This window comes from Crinia signifera, chromosome 8 (assembly GCF_055691185.1).
Source record: "Crinia signifera chromosome 8, ASM5569118v1, whole genome shotgun sequence".
Taxonomy (NCBI): domain Eukaryota; kingdom Metazoa; phylum Chordata; class Amphibia; order Anura; family Myobatrachidae; genus Crinia; species Crinia signifera.
Window position 1 is genome coordinate 42,160,068 of NC_139224.1, and position 23,352 is coordinate 42,183,419.

Below are 23,352 nucleotides of genomic sequence, written 5' to 3' on the forward strand. Positions count from 1 at the left end.
CCACTAAGCCCAATGGGAAAGACGGCACTGTATCTATATAGATAATACAGTATTGTTCCACGATACCCTTTTTACTGACGATCCAAGGTCATGTAAGATCCATTTCTAGGTCAATAGTGGTTGTGAAATCTTTATACAACAAAGACTATTGTCAGCAAAAATATTTATTTTTAATGTACTTTCAACACAAGGAAGAGGATTTTCCTATAATTGTCCAACACCTTCATACTCAGCAACTAATTTCCTTATAGAAATCTTCCAAGGAAATCTCTCCTCGTCACTGGAGAGTGAAGCTGAGGTTTGCTCATAGTATTTCATTTCCCTCTCTCCCAGTAAGATCAGTGCGTGGACGTTACATAAATATACATATCCGAGACCCCTATAATTTGCAGGGGAATCTAAAATAGATTATAATATTTTATGATCACACTGAATACAAACATAAAACCCTCTATATACCATTGGAGAATATGCCTAAAAAAATATCTACAACAATGAAAGATAACCTAAACATATTCAGTATTTTAATGAAAAGAACATGTGTGAGCTGAAAAAGATCACGATCAACCTCTTCTAAGGTCGATAGAACAATGTAAAACATATTTCAAGAACTTTGTATATCTCAAAATATTACAAATACTGTATATGTGTGTGTGTGTGTGTGTTTGATATACCACCCTGTGGCGTGCAGTCACACACTGATATATGCATGCTTTAGTGCACGTCGCAACCTCGAACAGTGGACCCACCCAGGCGTGCGTATATCAGAGCGTGACTGATCACCCAAGGGTGTCCACTGGCTGACGGAGGCTCCATTTGTATGTATGTATATATATATAATATTTGAGTGTGACAGCATCTACTTTCCCCTCAGTACATCAACAATGTCATTGCGATGGTTGCGATGTTCCTATAAACTGCAATCGCATCACAGTTTGATGCCATTGCAAATGCAGGCGGGGGCGGTATGCAGGGTGGTATCAGGGGCGTAAGTTCATCCAAGTTGCCCAGAGACAATTTGGAGTTTGGTTCCCCCTTAGGACATTCAGCTGTCTGCAGAATTCAGAATCAACATTAACTGATGGGTGCAATATAACACTCCAGGGGCAGCGGTGGGTGCACCATTTCTTTCATGCTGAGAGGTACCAGGTAGGACTAGTCCTGTCCCCTATTGCAGGTGTTACTAGGGCTTGTGAGACAGAGATTGCCTATGCAGCAGATGCACCACAGCGGTTACACTTGGATCCTGAGAGCGGTCACACGATCACACTTGGATCCTGCTGTGAACCACACAGGTGCTGCAGAACATGCAATTGGCTATTCAGGGCTTGAATCCAAGTACAGTACGCAATGCACATGCGTATGTGTATGAACACATACACTGGAACACATACACTGGAACTGCAGTTTGACTGACAGAAATCCAGCGTTCTGTGTGGTTTTCTGGGCATGTCTGAAAAAACCCAGAGGAGCAGAGTCGTTTTTGAGGAGGGTCTGTGATGTCAACGATGACCGCTTCCACCCTGTCTCAGTTGCAGATTTGTGGAAGCCTCAGACCTACTCACAATTGCACAGATAGCCACAACTCTTGGATGGTTCGATAATGGCGTATGGATTTAAGAAAGGATTGCGATTAGCGATCCATTCGCAATTCTCTTACAATTTAGCAAAGGCAATTTTCTCTGTCTGGGAAGCAGCTTTGTTCTCGCAGTCCACTGCGAATTCCCACATTATCGCACCATGTTGAATTAGGCCCTATATTTCTCTCTCGTTAACATTGGGCCAGTGAAAAGGATACAGTATTAAGCTGGGTACACATATGTACAATCGTCGGGCCGTTCTTCCGATCTGCGGACGAACGCCCGTTCGATTGTATATATGTGTACGCTGTCCCGATCCCTTCGTTGCGATCGATAAACGGCCAAAAACGCTCTTGGCCGTCCACGGTCGGTCGGTCGCAGGTTCTTTGCTGCTTAATATTCTTCCGACAGGACGGCTCCATATCGAAAGAAAAGTGACATGTGTACGCACGTTCGATCGATATGCAGCCCGTTCCTGCGATCATTCCTCCCAAAAGCAGCACGCCCATGTGGGTGTTGACTAGCTGCGTCATCCCTCCATCAGCGCAGCATGTAAACAACAGGAAGTCTTCTCCCCCGTACTTTCCGCGCCATGCTGTTAAAGAATATTCGTTGTGTGTGCATTCCTTTTGAAATAAATAATCGTTGTGTGTGCATTCCTGACAGATATAGTTATAGAAGGAACATTTTTATCGTGTGAATAGCCAGAACGGGAGAGTGTGTACGGTGGTACAATCTTTTTCTTGCGATTGTTTGGACGGGAGTACATCGGACGTCGCAAGTAAAATTGTACATATGTGTACGCGCAGATCGGTCGTATGTTTCGGACGGCCGAACGTGAATTCGGTCGATCGAACGGTCGCAAGAAAAATGAAATTGTACATATGTGTACCCAGCTTTACACAGCCTTGGAATGCTTTTGTAAGACCTCGTTATTTATTCTCTAAGCATCGGGGTATCTTGTGTCTAGAAAATAAATAATCTTGTACTTGCAATTTTTGTTAGCTCTTTTTTAATTTAGAAAACCAGTAAAAACAGGCTGTTTTCCCTCAAATTACAACCAAGTGTAATTTGCCATGGCATCAGCTAACCACGTCCTCAAATTTTCTGTTTAAATTCTGTTCTGTTGGGCTTCTTCCAGAATATTTTTTTTCCCCCTCACAAACCGCCAGAGATAAATGTATAGTTTACAAGCAGGGATTTATGGAAAAGAAGGCACATAAGTCTTGCTATTTGCAGACCTTGGCAATTGTATTAAAGCTGCTTATCCTCACTGTGTCTGAATGCAGTAATACAGTATGGAATCTGGAGAGCAGATATAATGTTACTTACTTCCAATCACAACATCAAGCAGATGATATCAATACATTACACTGCTCCTATATTCCTATAACACAAAACACATGCGCAGGCTGAGGATTTGGAATCAATCACTGTGTCTGCATTGTAAAATACATTAAGGCTACACCAATTTAAGGGACAATATTACTTATCCTATCAATAACAGATTTTTTTACTGAATACAACAAAAAATCTTCACCTTTCAAAGACTGAAGCCAGAAAAGTAACATTTATTCTAATATATTCTTATATTACAGCATTTGAGTATATCTGTCTACTCCAGGCTTGCCTACCCTCCCGGAATGGCCGGGAGTCTCACGAAAATTGGGTCCCCCTCCCGGCCCCCCGGGACAGTGGGCAAGTCTCCCGCAATTTCCTCGGAGCCCTGGCACCCCCCTTCCCCGCAACTACAAATGCTGGAATTCGAGATGTACAGGGAAGGGGCGGGGCTAAAATTATGTAAATTGAGGCATTTAAGCCACGCCCTCTTCTCTGCGTTTGTGAAATGAGGGCGGGGCTACATGACATCAGTCTCCCCCCTGTATCCCCCACCATGTGCTTCTCCCGGAAAGTAAAAGTAAAAGGTAGGCAACTATGGTCTACTCTCTGGCTCAGAGACTCTGAATTTTAGGCAACCCTCTGGATTTCTGGTAGATGTAAATGAATCAGCACAGTGGGTGGACTTAAGCTGCCCACACACGGTAACAAGATGGCCATTTTCAACCAATTCGAAAGACCAATTGTTTACCAACTTCCCGTGTGTGCATGATAACATTCCAATGCGTGAACCCGCCAATCGTTCATGTACTGTAGCTCGCTGACACTTTTAGCAGGTGGAGATATGAACCGCCTGTTGTGCACATTTTGGCGCTCATAGTTCCGTGTGTCGTCATGATGAACAATGTAGCAATGATGTGTATAAGATTTGCAGTCATTACCCATCTGATCCCCTGATCATTTACTCAATCATTGTGTGTGTGTGTGTGTGTGTGTGTGTGTGTGTGCATGATATTGTTTAGGCAGGAGTGTTCTGGATTTCAAGGGAAATTGGGTAAGAGATTAGATTTTTCATATAATCTAATGTTTGTGGGCACCTTAAAAACTTGATGATGACGCTTTGTATTGATCAACGGGTGCATTGGCCAGGACAAAGATTTCTCAGTGCCGCCGGCCAGGAAGCGCAGTGATGGCCTGGAGGACTGGCGAGACGGATATGGGAAAAAAAAGAAAATTTTTTACTTGATGGTACAATTCAAGGAATTGAGTGGGGTATGGGGGAGGGCGGGCACAATAATATAAATTGAGGCATTACACCACGTGCATCTTCCATCTGGATGTCGAAACATTATATATGGGCACTATATACAGTATGCAACCGGTGAGACAGCTTATAACAACTTTATAAGTGTGACTACCATGTTATTTATCTGAAGACGTTGAGCATTTAAAAAGCTTTGATATACCACGGTCCCGGGACCAGCGCATGCACAGTATTCTCCTTGCAACTGCAGGTGTGCATACCCCCTCACTTCCATGGGCTGCTTGGCCTGTACACTGCAGGTCAGAAGTCACTGCCAGTCACAGTAAAGCCAGTGCAGTCTTACTGACTGCATCTGACTTCACTTAGAGCACAGTGGTGGATTTTATAAAAACGACACTGCTTATAAGTAAGCAGATGACAGAGCCCTTTGAACAGTGTACCTGCTGCAAAATCTATCCTCAACCAGATACAGAGGCATCACAGGGGTGTGGTCACACACAGTGTGAACTACTGTATGTATTAGCACCCCTGCCACTGTAAATGTGTGGCTGCACGAAAAAGGCATGTGATCTCATTGAAAGGGGTGTGACTTCATTGCAGGGGTGTGTCCAGCACCCAGAGATGAGGCCGCCTGCAGTGCCCACTAATTATCTGCAATAGAAGCCAAGTGCTGCAGGAGTGCTGCAGCATCCAGCTTCTGTCACTGAAGAATATCCAACATTTTGGTGTCACTTTGTTTTTTGAGGATGACACACAGGTGAAGGTTGAACTGCCACACTAGTGATGCCACTGCCCAGATACTGGACAACCAGTCTAACTGACCAGTATATTTTAAGCAAACATAGTGGAGGCCAAACTTGAGTAATAGTGCCCACACACGCACCGATCCCGGCGGTGCGATGCTATGCGATGGGGTGCGCGCTCCCGCGGCACCTCATCGCACAGTACAAAAAGTATGTGCTGCACATTTTTGTACTAGCTATTTTTGCACTTTTTGTACTAGCTTTTTATCGCATAGCATCGCATCGCATGCACATTGCATGCACAAGGCATACGATGCGATGCTATGTGTGCTAGTTAAGCACAGAACGCACGCCGGGATCGATGGGATCTGTGGGCACCTTAACACTTTTCCACACAAAATGATGCAATTTTTGTTCTTTTGCATATTTATGTAAACATTGGGGCTGATATTACATGGTGTCTCAATGGCACTAGCCACACCCACACAGCACTGGTCACACCCCCTCTGCTTCAGTCCTTGGCCTATTAGATCCTTAATCCAGCCCTGTTCCTAAATATCCTCGGTTAAAGTTGTCCAGCACAGGAGAATACATCTGCTATACTAGGGAGTAACTAAGGGTGTGCAAGTCATACTGCTACACAAGGCCTAGGGGGGCAATACCATTGTTTCCTCATAGCATCAGCATTTGGTTTGCATGATCTGCAGAAAGGCAACCTGCAGCCTAAAGACCTCCCCCCGTGCTACCACAGAACCGCCAGTGTTCCAGTGCTCTGCTCCTTCTTGGTCCTGGTGGCAGCTGGCACATGTTTGGGTGAGGAAACCTGCACAGGGCGGAATTCCATCATATTCTATCAATGAATAACACATGTTGCCAATAGCCCACACCTATAGGTTTCTTTATAGTGAAATTCTAAATGCTCAGTTATACAAACTGGAGATAAAGGAAATGGTTTGTTCCACTTCTGTGCACCTTTGCAGGGCCAGATTATCAATGGGGCAGAGGGCGCTACAGCTCCACATAAAAATAGGCGCATCATCTTGACAGCGTGGCCACAATATCCACAATAGGGACACTGATTACTTGCATTACCCTATTCAATAGAACCTTTTCTATAATTCCCTTGGTTTACAGTCAATCTCCTTAAATGTACAACAGAGTAACTCTCTATCAAAGGGTTCTAATATATACAGGTTACTAACCATTTATAGACAAATAAACCGGGCTGCAAAGTATTGTTCTTTTTGTTCTAAACATAACCTCGGCAGTCGCACGTTCAGCGAAGAATGGTACAGTAACACATCTGTTTCCTAAAATAAAGGGATTGTATAAAGGTTTCTGCTAAACAACTCTGTGTGGCCAGTAATAGTAAATGAAACACAGAGTATATGTTTTTTCAATCTTTGATCTAAGTGGATGAACCATGAGCAATTATGGTCCTGCCATTACGACAGAGAGTATATGTAGGATTGCTGAAATTCCATATTTCCATGTGCCAAAGCTATGGGCCAATATCTTGTCACTAACATAATATATTATTCGTATAACAGCCAGTTTCACTGTGTGTGGCTTACCTTCGACCACAATCCACGGTGGTTTCTCTATCCCACACAATACATTTTTTTTCGAGAAGAAACTATTAGGAGGTGTTATGCAGCAACTGTGTACTAAATCTGCCAGTCATTTTTCTGAATGCAAAACAATCACTTAGCAATGCAGCTCTGAGGTCCTGTACGATATATCCTTTAATCACTGGTTCCAATCAAAACCAGGTTATTGCTGGTTCGAGGTCCATGTCAGCTGTGTCTCGCTGGGTTAGTTAGGCAGTAATTCTAAACAGGACAGATTGCTTGCAGCCAATATTACACGGCCACAGAAGTCTTCTCACCTAGGACAAGATTAGCTTGCGTTCTGCTAGGCGAGACAGCACTATATTTCCTTGTCGTTAAGGATTTCGGAGGTGGCAGGTTTCCAGCATCATGCGTTCACGGTGTCATGCGAGCAAGATGTGTCTGCTTGACAGTCTGCTTGCTCTGATTTCTGTCCCAGAGTGATTCCATACCTCCCAACATGACCCTCTCCAGGAGGGACACAATGCTCTCTTTCTAGACTTTTCTCTTAATTTATGATTACCTGTGTGGAACACCTTTCTTACCCATTAAAGCTGTTTAGAAAACCGGGGACAGCAATCATACATTAAGAGGAAAGTTCAGAAACAGAGCATTGTTAGGAGGCAAGTGATTCCGCTGTAAACCCTAGTCAACCCGATCAACATTGTTGGGCTCAAATTTCTCAATCTAAGTCTATTGTGGGGTATTCAATCTCAGCCGCTAATTACGTCGGGGGAAATAGCGTCCGCCGCCTATTCAATGCTGCTGTTTCCGACAGCATTGAAGGCAGATTACGACAAAACAGATACGACTTGAAAACATGTCGGATCTGTTTTGTCAGAAACGACCACGGATTGTCGAATTCATGGGTGTTTTTCGACAATCCGCAGCCGTTTTCACTGACACGCCTACTTTCCGACACTCAACAGCCGGCTCGGGATTCTGAATGTTGTGACAGTTGGAATCCCAGATTGAATACCCCCCTATATCACTGATTTGCTATTTGGAAATATACTTCCTTTAAAACTTCTCTTTAGGTGAATGAATTGCATTTTCAAAAACTTAAGGCTAGATGTTTCAAGCTTCAAAAAGCAATAAAATGGAGAGTTATAAACAACCAGCTCCTAACTGCTATTTTACAGGATGGGTTTCAAAAATGAGAGTTAGGTGCTGATTAGCTGGTTGTTTATCATTCTCCATTTTTATCACTTTTTGAAACTTAGTACAACTGGCCCATAAGGTGCCCATACACTAGTCAAATTTGGGCCGATTTCACCCGATCCTGTGGGAATGGGCAGATAAATCAGCCCAAACCAGGTGTGTTTGACGTCCCCCTCGGGTCCGATGCACGGTCCCGTGCACATCGGACCCGGTGTCAGGGGGGGGGGGGGGGGGGGGGTTGTTGGATGTTTATACACTGTGATACATCGCAGTAATGTATGGCCACCTTTTAGTCTGAACTGACTAAAGTAAAATGTACAATTGTGCCAAGTACACCAGGGTGTATTTATGTAAATTACCACACACCTCTTCTCAAAGCGACATTATTGAGTTTAAAATGTGATGTCTGATGGCATAACACAGTATGGGGTAAATTTACTAAGATGGCAGTTCTTGTTGACGAAACCAACAATGCAAATTGTATCCAATATAATTTATAAAGTGCTAAATAAACAAAAAGTGGAATCTGATTATTTCCTATGGCCTGGATTCAGGTACACCATCACTAGTGCTAGTCCTGTATCTGAGACATACCAAGGAAAGTTCATAAGTCAATGAGGTATCAATGTCATGGTGTGGTTTTTGTACCATCTTTCATAGGCCCCATAGGTTTGTTTGGCTACGATAATACTAGCCGCAGTCTGGTGTCAAGTGCGTAGCTACCATAGGGGAACAGAGCTGAGAGGGGCCCATCTTTCCTGCCAGTTGCATACATTTTTCACGTATGGGTGGTACAAACTTTTTCCTTGGGGCCTACAATATATCTAGTTATATTCCTGGCCCTGCTCATTGTAATGTGGCAGAGAATGAACTGGATGATATTATAATGTCACATAATATACACTGGAAGTGGAGGCATTACAGTGTGGCCTAATATTAACTGGGCAGGGTCATCTTATTGTATGGGCTTACTGGGCAGCTGCCCCAGGGTGCCATGCTTTCTAAGGGCTTTCGAACAGGGGTGTTTGTTGTTCACACAATCAGAGCTGCTGGTGTCTCTTGCGGTTCTTGGGAGGCAGGTAAAGAATGCCGACAAACACTCTAACTGTGAACTGCACACAATCAGAACAGCTAGGCAGCATTCTCTACCCGCCTACTAGCCAGCAGTAAGACACTGGATGAATGTCAACATGCTGATTGGTGACTAGCTCGAGCTATCCACCAATCAGAGTACAGAATTCTCTAACTTCCCCCAAAAATTATCACAATTTCTGGCAATGCCGGAAAATAGCGGTGTTCTGGAATAAAGTTATTAACTTCATAAATAAAACATTTCAAAGATCAGTAAGAAAACACCCCATGGCATGCATCTTTGTATATTTTTTTATGTGGGAACTGGGAACTACTGTAGGGGAAGAGAGATGATCCCTGTACTCACGACAATTATTACTATCGCGCAGAAGTGTATTTTATGGCATTGGATACAGAGGTCGACTCCAAGGGTCTTGGACGTCTCAACCATGATATTAAAAATGATATATTATGAATGTCAGGCTACTCTACCAGATGTCGAAGGTGTAGAAAAATTCCAAAAGAAATGGGGTATATACCTCGAATCCCTAGACAAAGCTACAAATAACCATATCTATAAGTTATTTGAAAATACAACGTGGTCATTGTTGAAACCGGCAGCCCCCCCCCATCTTGTCCTTCCCCTGTCCGTCTTGTCCTATGTTGATTGTTCTGTTTACTTGGAGTATTTATGCCACCAATTAATGTTATACATATCTAAAATAATTTTGGTATGTTAGACAGATAACTTTGATACCTAATGCCTATACACTGACCTTTGTCATTACCAAATTGACAATATCACAGTATAAAAATTAGCAACCCTTTATGTTAGCCACATCTGAAATGTACCAAGCTATTGTATAAATATGTTCTTTTCGTAATACTATATTGTAATATAATCTGAGTATTATCATTGTGAAAAGCAATAAAACTTCCCCAGAGAGTGAATGGCTGTTAGCATGCTGTCTGGTAAAAGGCTGGAACTATCCACCAATGAAAGTGCTGACAGCCATTCATTTGATGGAATTATGTGGTGATATGTCATAGTTACAGTATGAGAAATGTTATGTCATAGTTACAGTACGATAAAATAAAGACTATTTCTGTAAATGGGTAGATAGGGGCCCCAGTGCATTGCTTTGCACAGGGCCTACAATACTGTTAGGTACAACAGCACTGAAACAGGGGGCATTGTGATGTGGCATACCATGTATTGGCAACACTGCATGTCATAATATAAATTGGGGGTACTGTGTTGCATAATGTGTAGTGACAGCAATACAATGTGACATAATATGAACTAGGGCACTACTACGGATGAGGGATCCTTTTCTATAAGAGAAAAGCAGTCAGCATTATAAATATCTTGTTGAGGATTTATCTTTGTAAATTGTCTTGGACTGTGATTGGATCAGTATCTGGCTGATAGATCCACAGTGTTTTTTCAGTATTTTTTTACATTGTTTTGGAGTTTTTCATACTTCACCACCCATGTTGGCATAGGGGGGGAAACATAGCGAGCGAAGGTATAAATAAATATTTATACTGATTTTGCACCCACAACTGACCTCATGATGTACCTCTCAAGCCACAAAAACTTTTGTGGGGCATTATCAAATTCCTACCCCCCTGATCAGTACCCCCTGCTGCAGCTGATCAGCTGTTTACTGTAATTGCATTGACGAGATTACAGTGCTCAGAAGGTGTGTGTGTGTGTGTGTGTGTGTATGTGTGTGTGTGTTGGGAGGTGTATTTTCTCATATTCACACTTTTGTAAATCATAAGCACTTCTTGATCTCCTCTTTAGCAGTCGAGAGATGGACACAAATAGAACAGCGGTATGAAAATCCAGCTGGCTTCAGTCACATCCCATGCGACTGTTCCTGTTAACTGGTTAAACAGAGCTAAAATATTTAGGCACAGTTAATGTAATTAATAATCCCAAATGGTTTCCTGATCAAATGCAGCTTCTAAAAAAAAATATCTGTAAACAATACTTATAGAAAATATACAAAGCAATAAAAAAGACTTATTACTAATAAGTGCAATCAATTAAAATGAATATTTGTTTTAATGCTTAAAATTGTAGATGATATGGTAGATATAATGGCAGCAGATGAGCCTGTTGCTTTTGGGAGGCTTGTGATTCATACTGTACATCCAAATTGCATTAAAACAAAAACAAAATTTTTTTTATGTATTACTGTAAATTACAAGTTTAGATAAATAAAATGCTGCAATTATCTGGTCGATCCGTCCACAACAAGCCAGATAATTACAAAGGGGTGTATTCGATGCCAAACAGGTGATCTATGACGGCAAGAAGTGCCTATTATTTGGCTTCATAGCCCACCCTCAGTATTCAATCCAGCCACCCGCACTCGCTGTTTCCAGCTCGCTGTTTCTAAAAAACCGAGGTGGGAACGGCGAGTGCGGCCGGCGAGGTTTGGCGATCCTCACCGAAAACAAGCCATCCTCGCCATAAAAATCTTCTCGCCGCCCGCTTTCAATATACCCCAAAGTGTATGTGGGCGACCAATCCCATACCTCCCAACTTTTGAACTGAAGAAATAGGGACACTCGCGCGAGCGCCCGAAAAGGGGGCGGGTCGTATGCAAATGAGGGCGCGGCTTATGCTTATTAGCCGCAACCTCATTTTCATACAAGAATAGACGCTGTGCGCATGCGCACAGCGTCTATTCTACTAGATTGGGGTCTCCCAACTGCCACCCCCCGCAGGGGGACAATGCCTGCCGCGGGTGGGACAGCGGGACAGGACCCGAAAATCGGGACTGTCCCTCTAAAATCGTGACAGTTGGGAGGTATGCAATCCAGTAATATTATTCTTTCGGACAACCTATTCCAAATTTTGAAAGTGGAAAGTCGGCCCCATTGGGCAGTGTATGCCTTGCTGGGGACAACCAATGGACATTTCCAGTGTTTATTCACATGGGAAGAAACTGGGAAATGTCACCTCCCCACAGGCGGGGCATCGATATCATGGCCAATACACTCTGAGAGATCTCAGTGAATTTTATTGGCTGCAGGCGTCCTGGACTCTGAAACAGCACAGTGAAAGCAAGTATTTTATTATGTTGATTGATATTCATAGTTACGATCCTAGTGAATTTATAAAGTGACCTACAACCCTGCATCCATGTGTAAGGCAGGAGGAAAATGACACTCGGTGCTTGTACAGCTTGTACAGTACTGTATGTTTATGGCCCAGCACTCTTCTATAAAGCATGTTATCACTGTGGGGCAGCTTTATTAAACTCGGTGAAGTGATAAAGTGTCTGGTTTTTATCACTGTCCAATCAGCTCCTAACTGTGAAGTTGCAGGCTTGGTTTGAAAAATGACAGGTAGAAGCTGATTGGCTGGTAATAAAAACCAGATACTTTATCACTTCACCGAGCTTAATAAATCTACCCCTGTGTGTCTGCTGCCACATTTGTATACTACATTCAACACAAAGAAATTCTTGCACTACAGTATATTACTGTAATGTATTTAATTGGAGACCTCGAGCATGCGCAATGGTGACTTTCAAAAGCGACATCTGGTGGACGAACAGAAGTATTACAACCGCCGGCAACTCCATACGCCACACTAAAACTGCAATGCACCATGCTGTGACATACTGTACTATGCTGCCCGGAGACCAGGCGCAGTGCGCTTAGGGGATAAGGGGGATAGATGAACGTGGCTAATCTGTATCATGGACCGTTTAAGAAAGAAGAATATATGATTACATGGAAAGTGTTCACTAGTACAGTAAAGTGCTCAAACCTGTCAGACATCATGAAACTATTTCTGGCGGTCAAAAAACAAATGTAAACTTGCTGATCAAACATGTTCCACATTTTTCCATTAAACAAATAATGTGTCTACATAATGCATGAAAGATCTTGTAGCGTGTAAAACACGGAGCGGTCATAACTCAGAAATCACAATCATTATTAATGAAAGTGTTAGCAAAAGAAAACATTGACAAATGAATCAAAAAGGTACAAAAATGCTGTTTTAAACGGTGTACAAAGTCAAATAGCATCTTACACAATGCCCATTAACTAACCAAACAACTGGCTGTATGAGAGTAAAGCTTTTAAAATGATTTTCAGACACTAATGGAGATGGGTGAAATCCATTGCGTGTGTGCTCGTTTCAGTTATACAACACGACAAATAACTACTTACATGTGTGACAGAATACAAATTGAGGTATATAAAGAGCAAAAACTACATTTTGGGCCTTTGCACAATTTACGTCATACACAAATCTGCTTCACTGATGATATATGGCAATAGTTAGTACTTCTACTGCCATAAGTATCTACTGCATGGTACCACCTTGCATTCTTATCAGTTCACTTTCCAGCTGTACATGCCTTCCCTTAGTATATACTGTAAGTGCTTACAGGCAGGACCCTACGCCCTCTTGTTCTATCCCCTATTACTATATCACCAGAGCTCCGCCTCCTTATTGCCTCTTTCCAATACTGTACTACTGCCCCAAAATATCCTACCCTGATCTTCTTGTCTCACCGTCACACCTTACACACTACTCTATGGTTTAAATTTATTCAAGCTTCTATTAATTAATTAATTTATTACCAGTTTATTATATAGTGCAGCATATTACGTTGCACTTTACAATTGAAAACAGTGATACAACAAATTGGGTATTTAAAGATAGTAAAAAATGTATTAGGGCCTTGCTTGTACGCTTACAATCGAAAAGTGGTAATGTTGCCCATAGAAACCAGAAATCAGACTCTTTAATTTCTATATTGCAATGATAGAATCTGATTGGTTGCTATGGGAAACATCACTGTTCATTGTTTAGAAGCTTTAGTAAATGTATGCTTACAATACAATAGCCTTGAGAAACCAATACAAATTTCTCAACCACACAGCCAACACCAACATCATCTCCAAATACTCTCTCACACAACCTCCTAGACCAGTGGTTCCCAACCCTTGTCCTCAAGTAACCCTAAGTTCATATTTTCCAGGTCACCCAGCTGGTGCCCTGTGTAAGACCAACTGTCACATTTCAAAAACCCACAGGTGACATGGAACACGTGAACTGATGGGGGTACTTGAGGACCATGGTTGGGAACCATCCCTGATAATCACCTCTCAGTCCCACCTAAACTTCTGTGCTGCTGCCCACCAATGAATCCCCTACTCTGCTTGACTAGACTCTCTCCCAACCTTCATATTTTCAAATGCTTCCTGAAATGCAACCACTAAAGCCAAGAATATTCCATACTGTATGTTGAAATGTTACCAGCCCCAATAGCATGACTAAATTGTCCTCAGTACTGTAGATTGTAAAAATGGTCATGAAAAGCCAACATCAAGAGGCAGCTTAAATGAATCAATGTAACTGATAGTCATGAATCAATAAACACACCTGTAAATGCTGGGAGTTATCTGGCATATTATCATCCCTCCGGCGTGTGTCATCTGTAAGTTGGGTGTTCTTTTTCTTCTCTATATGTTGATTGTGCTTCAAATTGGCAACTTTCTTGTTTTGATCTTTCATTATCCTTCAAGAAAAGAGTGAAGAATAAATTGGGTATTGTAGAAAAATAATCCTTTAACTTCTCTCTTAATAACATCCGCTCAATCATAAACCTAAATAATGAATGCCAGTGATTAGTGTTCATCAGTGACTAGTTATAAGCCAATCAAAATGAGGGCTTAGGCCCTATCTGCTCCTACCGCAAATCTTTGTCTCCACAGTTCCTTTTTTTCATATCCAGGAAGTTTATACAGTAACTTATAATATTTTGGTTTCACTTTCTGTTAAGGAGTAATTTCATCACTTGAGTGGCCTCTAGTGGTCACTGGCGGTACTTCACCTCAAAAAAACGGGAGGAGGATATAGCCTATTATACTGTATATAGTGATTGGTCCTCAGAATTATTTAATTTCACATAAATCGACTCTCTTTGGTGAAAACAGCAGATGCTCAAGCCGGACTCTAGACCACAGTGCACCATAGCCTGTTCGCACATGTTCTCATGCAACCAGATTACCAATGTAATGAGAGCATACCTGCCGACTTTTTGTAACTCCTCTCCGGGAAAAGCCTGGAGAGGAGTGAAAGGAGGATGGGAAGAGACTTCGTTTTGGGGGCAGGGTTGATGTCACCAAGCCCGCCCCCATGACAGGCTGCAGCATCAGTTTGCGGGTCTGTGGATGGGGGGAGGGGCTAAAATGAAGCAAATCGCGTCATTTTTGCCCCGTCCCCTCCCCGCGGAATTCATAGTTTTAGACCGTGGGGAGAGGGAGAGCAGGGGCTATGGTGAAAATGCGGGAGACTTGCCTCCCTTCCTGAAGGGCCGGGAGGGGGACCCGATTTCCGGGCCACTTTTTTTTTTTTTGTAGGAAATTGGGCCTAATTCAGAGCGGGACCTCCGAGCACGCCACACTATCCAGCCACAGCGGCAGGAGAGGACCAGAAGTCTGCCGGCAGACACCTCCATCTTTCCAAGGACAAGTGACGGAACACCATACGGTATCTTCCTCCAAGTCCCCCCCCCCCCCTCACAAGTACTTCCTAAAATTACACAGGAGTGTGGAACTTTATGCCTTGTGCTGCTATCATCCACTTTGCTTAATATAGAGCAAAAAAAGTGAACAGTTACAAACTCAAATACCCTATTAAGGGTTTTTATAGGTTTCATGTGTGTATGTATATTTAAGTCCAAAATTGTATACCGGTATTAGGTCACACCACCCCCTACCTTTTATTCTATATTAAGAGTACAAACTGTATGAATATTTCTGTTTTTATGACATCATTTTTATTCAATAAATTTACATTTATATAAAGAAGCTTATATGGTCATTTGTACTATCCATGGTGCAGGGTCGCACAGGAGTGTTTTCTTCTGTGTATTTCCATTATATACTAGGGTAACCTTTGTAGTCTTACCCCAGACACCCAGCGGCACCCTATCAAACCACTGCTTAAGCGCAGTCAGTCATCTCCCATTTTTTCTAGAACACTGGTCACGCCTCCCACATTATTAGGTGCTGGCCACAACCCCTATTAATGTGCATAATAGGCCCTTGATCATTTTCAGATCCAGGCCCATTTAGACCTTAATCTGGCACTACATATATGTAATATTCAGGATTTCCATATAACACAACTATATCTTCAGAACTGGTGAAGGATTTTGGGGCAGCAAGGGAATGATGCCATGACTAATATTGCTATCCATAATTATATACTCTCCCTAACAGCCTGGATACATACATTAGACCTCAATGTATTCCCGAAGGGCATGTACAAGACAAGCAATCCAAAAGGAGCAAAGTCACTTAATACATTTAATACATTTTGTTTAATGCACCTTCATTAACTATTACTTATAAAAATACTGTAGATGCTATCATAGTCTTCAGTCATCTTTGGCGAGTGCCTGATTAACCAATAGGCTGATTAGGCTGCAGGCTAGGGTGCCAGTACTGGGGGTGGTTGGTAGCACAGGGGTTAAAAATGAAGGTCTAATTTATGCCAGGGGGTAAGAGACAAGACAGTGTTGTAGAAAGAGAGGAAGAAAAGGGGGAGAGACAGGGAGTGAGAAAGAGAGACAGAGAGTGAGTGAGAGAGCGTGGGTCAGGGAGAGACAGGGAGTGAGAGAGAGAGAGTGTGTCAGGGGGAGACAGGGAGTGTGAGAGAGAGTGTGTCAGGTAGAAACAGGGAGTGTGAGAGAGTGTGTCAGGGAGAGACAGGGAGTGAGAGAGTGTGTCAGGGAGAGACGGGGATTGAGAGAGAGAGTTTATCAGGGAGAGACAGGGAGTGAGAGAGAGAGTCAGAGAGAGACAGGGAGTGAGAGGGAGAGAGAGAGTGTGTGTCAGGGAGAGACAGGGAGTGAGAGAGAGAGAGTGTCAGTGAGAGACAGGGAGAAAGAGAGAGAGAGTGTGTGTGTGTGTGTGTCAGGGAGAGACAGGGAGTGAGAGAGAGTGTCAGAGAGAGACAGGGAGTGAGAGGGAGAGTGTCAGTGAGAGACAGGGAGTGAGAGTGTGTGTGTGTGTCAGGGAGAGACAGGGAGTGAGAGAGAGTGTCAGGGAGAGACAGGGAGTGAGAGAGAGAGAGTGTCAGGTAGAGACAGGGAGTGAATGAGAGTGTGTGTGTGTGTGTCAGGGAGAGACAGGGAGTGTGAGAGAGAGAGTGTGCCAAGGAGAGACAGGGAGTGAGAGAGAGAGAGAGAGTGTCAGGGAGAGACAGGTAGTTAGACCTGGGTTCCCCTGCGACTGCAGCCCAGCACTGGGTTGTCCGCACTCGCATCCACACGAGCCACAAGCACAGAAGATCGTAATCTGATGGGGTGCACAATTTAAAAAAAAAAAAAAAGGTGCCTGGAATATTTATTATATATATATACTTGCTGTATTAAGAGCTAAAGAACATATGTAACTGTAATTAAAGGAGGGTATTGTTTCTTTGAGATTAAGGGAATGCGTGTACAATATATGACTAGTTACAGAATGTGTATTCACCTTACACTAAGGCACCCAATGTGGAAATATGCACAATGCTACAAAGAGTTCCATACAGTATACAGAGATTCTCAGGCATATAATAATGGATGGCATTATTTGCTGTATCTGATCTCCAACTTTAATGTTGTCATTTAAACTGACCATTCCTCTCAAACATTGTAGAAAGTGGAAGCTAAGTGTATACATTTTATTGCAATGAAAATATACATGTGGTTTTAAACAGAAGAGGAGTCTGCCTATTACAAATGCTGCTATCCTCAGACTCAATCAGTATTTCATCAGTTCAAGTCCTGGGTAACATTCCTGGTGCGTCTTCTGGAGTAAAAAACTGCCGGGAAGTCTTTAATTGAGAGCAGCAGCATAACCCTAGATTTGGAACCTCACCCTTTATTTATTAACAGTTTCTTATATAGCGCACACAGATTCCGCAGCGTTGTACAGTTGAACATTCACATCAGTCCCTGCCCTAGTAGAGTTTACAATCTATATTCCCAACCACATGTACGCATATGCCCATTCGCGCTTGGGTTAATTTTGTTTGGAGCCAATTAACCTACCTGTATATTTTTGGAGTGCAGAAGGAAACCGGAGTACCCAGAGGAAACCCACGCAAGCACGGGGAGAATATACAAACTCCCGACAGTTAGGGCCGTGGTGGGATTTGAACCCATGACCTCAGCGCTCAGTATGCTAATCATTACATCCTTTCAGCATATGCAGTAGAATTTTATTGTGTTGTGCTACTAATATGTAGCTATGACCCTCATAGCAAAGTATGGAGACAAACTGTTAAGTCTGTAACTTATTTTATATCAAACCTTCATGAAGGAGGACACAGGAAGTTCAGCATGCTTCTTTACTCATAAACTGCAGGGCAGGAACTACATACATTACAGGTATTCATACGCCAACTTACACACAAGAAATTAAGATCTGTTATATCCTTCCACGGGATACTTACACAGCAATAGAAACTATATACACCACACTCCTCCCAACTTAGATACAAGCAGACAAATTGTAAATGTAGCACTACACAAGGTATATGTTACCCCAGAAGGCTACAAATCAAGCCTTTGGGGTGCCTTACGAACTCTGTCTGGGTAACGATGTTTAAATTCCCTAGAGACAGGCTGTTCCACTGAAGTCACACCAGAAGGTTCAGGGTCAGTTGTTGTCACTAGGGGAACCTCTTGTTCAGGTGACTCCATTCTAGGCATAGGAACAGTCTCTGTAGTCAACCCAGAGGGGTATACATTTTCCTCAGTGTCAGGAACAGTCTCTGTACCAGGCCCATGGGGATAAACATAAACCCCTACATCACTAGCTTGGCTGTGTCCAGATTCCGACTCACAAGTCATCTGCCTCCTGGCCTCAATTATTTGATCAATGTGTCGACGCCACAATTCCCCTCCAACTTCAATCACATACATCAGTGGGCCAGATTTTGAAGAAACTATGCCCGGTTGCCATTTGTCTCCTCTGTAGTCACGGACAAGCACCTCTTGGCCAATGTCGAAGGATCGTGTAGGTTTCTGGTAAACCGTTTGAAACTGTTTGTTTTGTACCTTTCTTCTCACATCTGGTTTTATCAAGTCCCATTGAGACCGCAAGTTTCGCTGCATAAACAGCACAGCAGGCGGTTGACCAGTAGTAGAGTGCTCAGTTCTACGATATATGAAAAGGAAGTTGTCAATCTTATGTTGTAAAGGCAGATGTTCCTGGTGTGCGGACTTGATAGCCTTTTTGAATGTTTGTACAAATCTTTCAGCCAAACCATTAGTGGCTGGATGGTGTGGAGCTGATGTGAAATGTCTAATGCCATTATCTCGCATGAACTTTTTGAATTCATGCGACACGAATTGTGGTCCATTGTCGCTGCATACTTGCTCTGGTAGACCATTTCTGGCAAAGATGGTTCGCAGAACAGCAATTGTTTTCTCAGACGTAGTGGATTTCATATTTATTACCTCTGGCCATTTTGAATGAGCGTCCACTGCAATAAGAAACATACAATTCATGAATGGACCAGCAAAGTCGATATGTACCCGCTGCCATGGAGATGATGGCCATTCCCAGGGGTGCAGTGGGGCTGTGGATGGTGAATTTTGAACTCCTTGACACCCTTCACATCCTTTTGTCAATGTTTCGATTTGCCCATCGATTCCTGGCCACCACACATAGCTTCTAGCAAGACTCTTCATTTTTACTGTGCCCAGATGCCCCTCATGTAAATTTTCCAACACTCTTTGTCTCAGTTTGGGCGGTATTACCACTCTGGAACCACACAACAGAGTTCCTTGACAGACAGAAAGTTGATCCCTCCTGGCTGAAAAACCGTAATATTGAGCATTGCCATGTCAAGATATATATTTACTAATACCACTTTCAGATAGAAGCCGGGGCTTGGTTCTCTCTGTCTTAAAGAGGGAACAAGTTGCTAATTGCTAATGGTTCTACACATGAGATTTAAAACATCAATAACATTAAACTTGAAAAAATGCCTGGTTTTGCATTGAATATTGGTGCTGTAGTTTCAAACACCAAAGTTAAAACCACCGATTTATAAACCATCTGTACAAATTCTGACAAGAACTGAAATTGACAGCACGACAGGGCCACTATAAGGCAATTTTATATCAATGGGCGCCAATATAATACACCCAAATGAAAATGCTCATATCACTTATTCAGCAATTGCAGTTTTGTAGACAGAATTATATAACGAAGATTAAATACACAATAGTTCTTAATTATTTAATCCAACCAAAGTAAAATGAAATGGAGCATTTTTTTGTACGTCATCTTGGAGGGGGTCTGCAATACATAATTTACAAACCAATAGTCTATCTGCCGATTGTGACTTATTTACGTATTTACGGAATAGACACGTGGAATTTCATGTCTGGTGCTAGCAGTGGAACAATTTTCCACTCCTCGGAAAATCGGGTCTCCCTAAAGGGTGGGCAAACCTCTGGCATTTAGCAGGGCTGTGCATTGGCCCCCCAAACCCCCTCCCTCTGCCGGCCAAATACTGGCATTTGTGGCTCTATGAGAAGGGGGTGGGCTAAAATGATGCAATTTGCATCATTTAGTACCACCCTCTCCCACAAAGAGCCACAAATCACGGCATTTACCGGAACAGGGGCGGGGCTTAATGGTGGCAAGCCCTACCCCTGCTGTAGAGAGTCTCTTCTCTGGGCCTCTCCCAGGCAGGGCCGGCGCCACCACTAGGCAGCTCTAGGCATTTGCCTAGGGAGCCGGCACCTGGAGGGCGGCAGTTCGCCCCTCACCCCCAGCATGGAGGGTTAGGGCACTGTTCATATAGCTGTCGGCGTCCATGCAGGTTCTGGAGCGGGCAGGGGTGTCGTCCGTGCCGCAGGGGTACCTGCGGCGCTGTCACTTGGTATAAAGCTGCTGGCGGCGGGGTCAGGTCCCTGCAGTGAATATAGAATAACAAGCGCTATGCGTGCGGCGGCGCGGGAAACGCTTCTGGGTTTGAAAACACTTGCCGCTCGCTGATTGGCTGAGATTCAGCCTATAAGCGTGCGGCAAGTGTTTTCAAAATCAGAAACGCTTCCTGCACCGCCGCGCGCGCATAGCGCTTGTTATTCTCTATTCACTGCAGGGACCCGACCCCGCCGCCAGCAGCTTTATACCCAGTGACAGCGCCGCAGGTACCCCCGTGGCACGGACGACACCCCTGCCCGCTCCAGCACCTGCATGGACGCCGACAGCTATATGAACAGTGCCATCCGCCAGCTTTATAACACAGGTACCCCCCGGGCACCAGGGCGCCCCCACCCCGACTTGCCTGGGGCGCTCCGGTGCCTCGCACCGGCCCTGCTCCCAGGACACTTAAGATAGGCAAGTATGGGTCTCCACTGTCAGGCTCCTACTGGTCACAGTCAGACTGGGATGGTCAGGAAATAACCTGCACTGTAACAAGTGTGCAGAATCAGTCTGATTGGGAATGGTGCGGGAGGTCAATGCATGTTAATATGACAAACCCAACAGGTGTCATGCAACTTAGGCAAGGCATGGGGTGTACAAGTACCCCACAAATGGCTCTTCTCTTCCCTAAAGAGGTGACATGTGTCCCACCATTCACAGGGCTGCTCAAATGACAAAGGGCCTGTGCTGCATCAGCATTACATCATTGGCGTGCACAAGCCTTTTTAAAAGACTCGGAACTGGGTGATTTCTTGTGATGTGTCAAATGAAAGAATATGCAATCATCATAGCACATACTTGAAGAAAGGAGCATTTAAAAGGCCTGTCCATAGAACTCCCATCTGTCTAATTTATCTATTGCATTTGCGGATAATTCCAGCAGAATACGGAATAGGAAAGACTGTTTATTTTACTTGATTAGAGTGTTTGTCTTCGGCTGCTGGGGTCTGTTTTTCCTCCAATCTTCTGCCTTTTATCCTTATTTATTTTTCTCCGAGGACCTCTTGCCGCTGCCGGCCTTTGTCAAGACCACGGCTGATGTGTACATACACAGGGAGATGGAACAAATACACGTAAAATGCCATAGGTTCCGTAAGCATTAGTTCCATTAAAGGCAAAATATGTATGCTTGATATAAAAATAGGGTTTATTTTACTGTATTGTTCTAGAAACGTTTAGGAAACACATGAGAATTGGTCAATTTTAACAGAGAAGCCAATTTTTCTGCATAGTTCCTATATTATGTGTAAGCTGCTATTATCAGGGCCATTACTGGGGGGGGGGGAGGGGGGTGTCTAGGGGGTCACGTAAAATGGGCGCTGCAGGAGCAAGGCGCCGCGGATCGCGAGCTGGAGAACCCCGGAGTGGGAGGGACCGGACCGCCATCGATGGGAGAGAGCCAGGTGAGCAAGCTTGCAGTGACATACGCACTTTTAGCACCGGGGTGGGGGAAGATCCCAGCACAGCCCAACACCATCATTCACTACTCTTGGGAGAAGCTTATGATATATAAAAAAATAATAATAATTTGTGGGGGGCACCAAATTACTGCCTTGCTCCGGGCACCAGGAATCCTAGTTTCAACCCTGCCATTATACTTAATCAAATATCAACCCAAAATACATATTTTTGTGTACAAATTATATTTAACTGGTGTCACATATATTGAGACAGAGAAGGGAGAAAATAAAAATCACTCCGTCATGGTGTAACACTAGAGAACATAACTTAGCTTTCAAATGAGCAGTAAACCTTCAGATTTTATAACTAAACGTATATATTACTTAATTGTGGTTTAATAAACATGAATTTGACGGCAGATAAGTACCACTCATCTAGTCTCCCCATGTACATAAACAATAGGGGTACATTTTAAAGGGAAACCTAATATTAACCTACCAGTATAATTTTGGGTTGTGGGAGGAAACTGGAGTACCCGGAGGAAACCCACGCAAGCATCTGAAGAATACACAAACTCTACACAGTTAAGACCACGGTGGTTATGGAACACATGACCTCAGTGCTGTGAGGTAGTAATGCTAACCAATACACCATCCAATGCTATGTGGTTGTGAACAGTTCTGTGTGGGTGTGTCCAGATCCATGGGGGAACCCACCACCACATGCAGCCTTAATGGCTCCTTAAATATGTAATAGGAAATTCATTATCAAATAGACAGGGCCTATCAAGCTAACACATTTGCCACTTACTGGATTAAGAGCCATTATCGGCCTGGAAATAAAAATGTTCAAGGGCCTATTGTGAGAAGTGGAGGAGGTGAGGCCAATGCCATATAGGCATGTAGAACCCATACACTATAAGCCCCAATGTCTCCATAAATATATACAAGTCCCAAAATTGCATACATGTGTAACATAGGAGTGCATTTGTAATATTTATGATTTATGGCCAAGCATGTGGTCGTGTGGTGTCTGCCTGGTGATCATCACACTGTCATAACGATGGGCCTATTTTTATCTGGAGGCCTGGAGCTGCAGCTCCATCTCCCCCATTGTTAATCTGTCCTGGGGAACAAGGTATCATCAAATAATGTATACCCCAATCTTTCATGGTCCGAGGTCAAGTAAACTCATTCTAAAAA

General features: G+C 43.4%; 1 protein-coding gene across 12 annotated transcripts in view; it reads right to left on the bottom strand.

Annotated features, from left to right (window-relative positions):
• The window catches only part of ERC2 (ELKS/RAB6-interacting/CAST family member 2), an 875,436-nt gene that overhangs the window by 484,780 nt on the left and 367,304 nt on the right, over nucleotides 1–23,352 (bottom strand). For all 12 annotated transcript variants that reach the window (XM_083156222.1, XM_083156227.1, XM_083156223.1 and 9 more), the window contains one exon: nucleotides 14,190–14,325. In XM_083156222.1, the coding sequence (XP_083012348.1) occupies nucleotides 14,190–14,325 (136 nt within the window). The remainder of the gene's footprint in view (nucleotides 1–14,189; nucleotides 14,326–23,352) is intronic.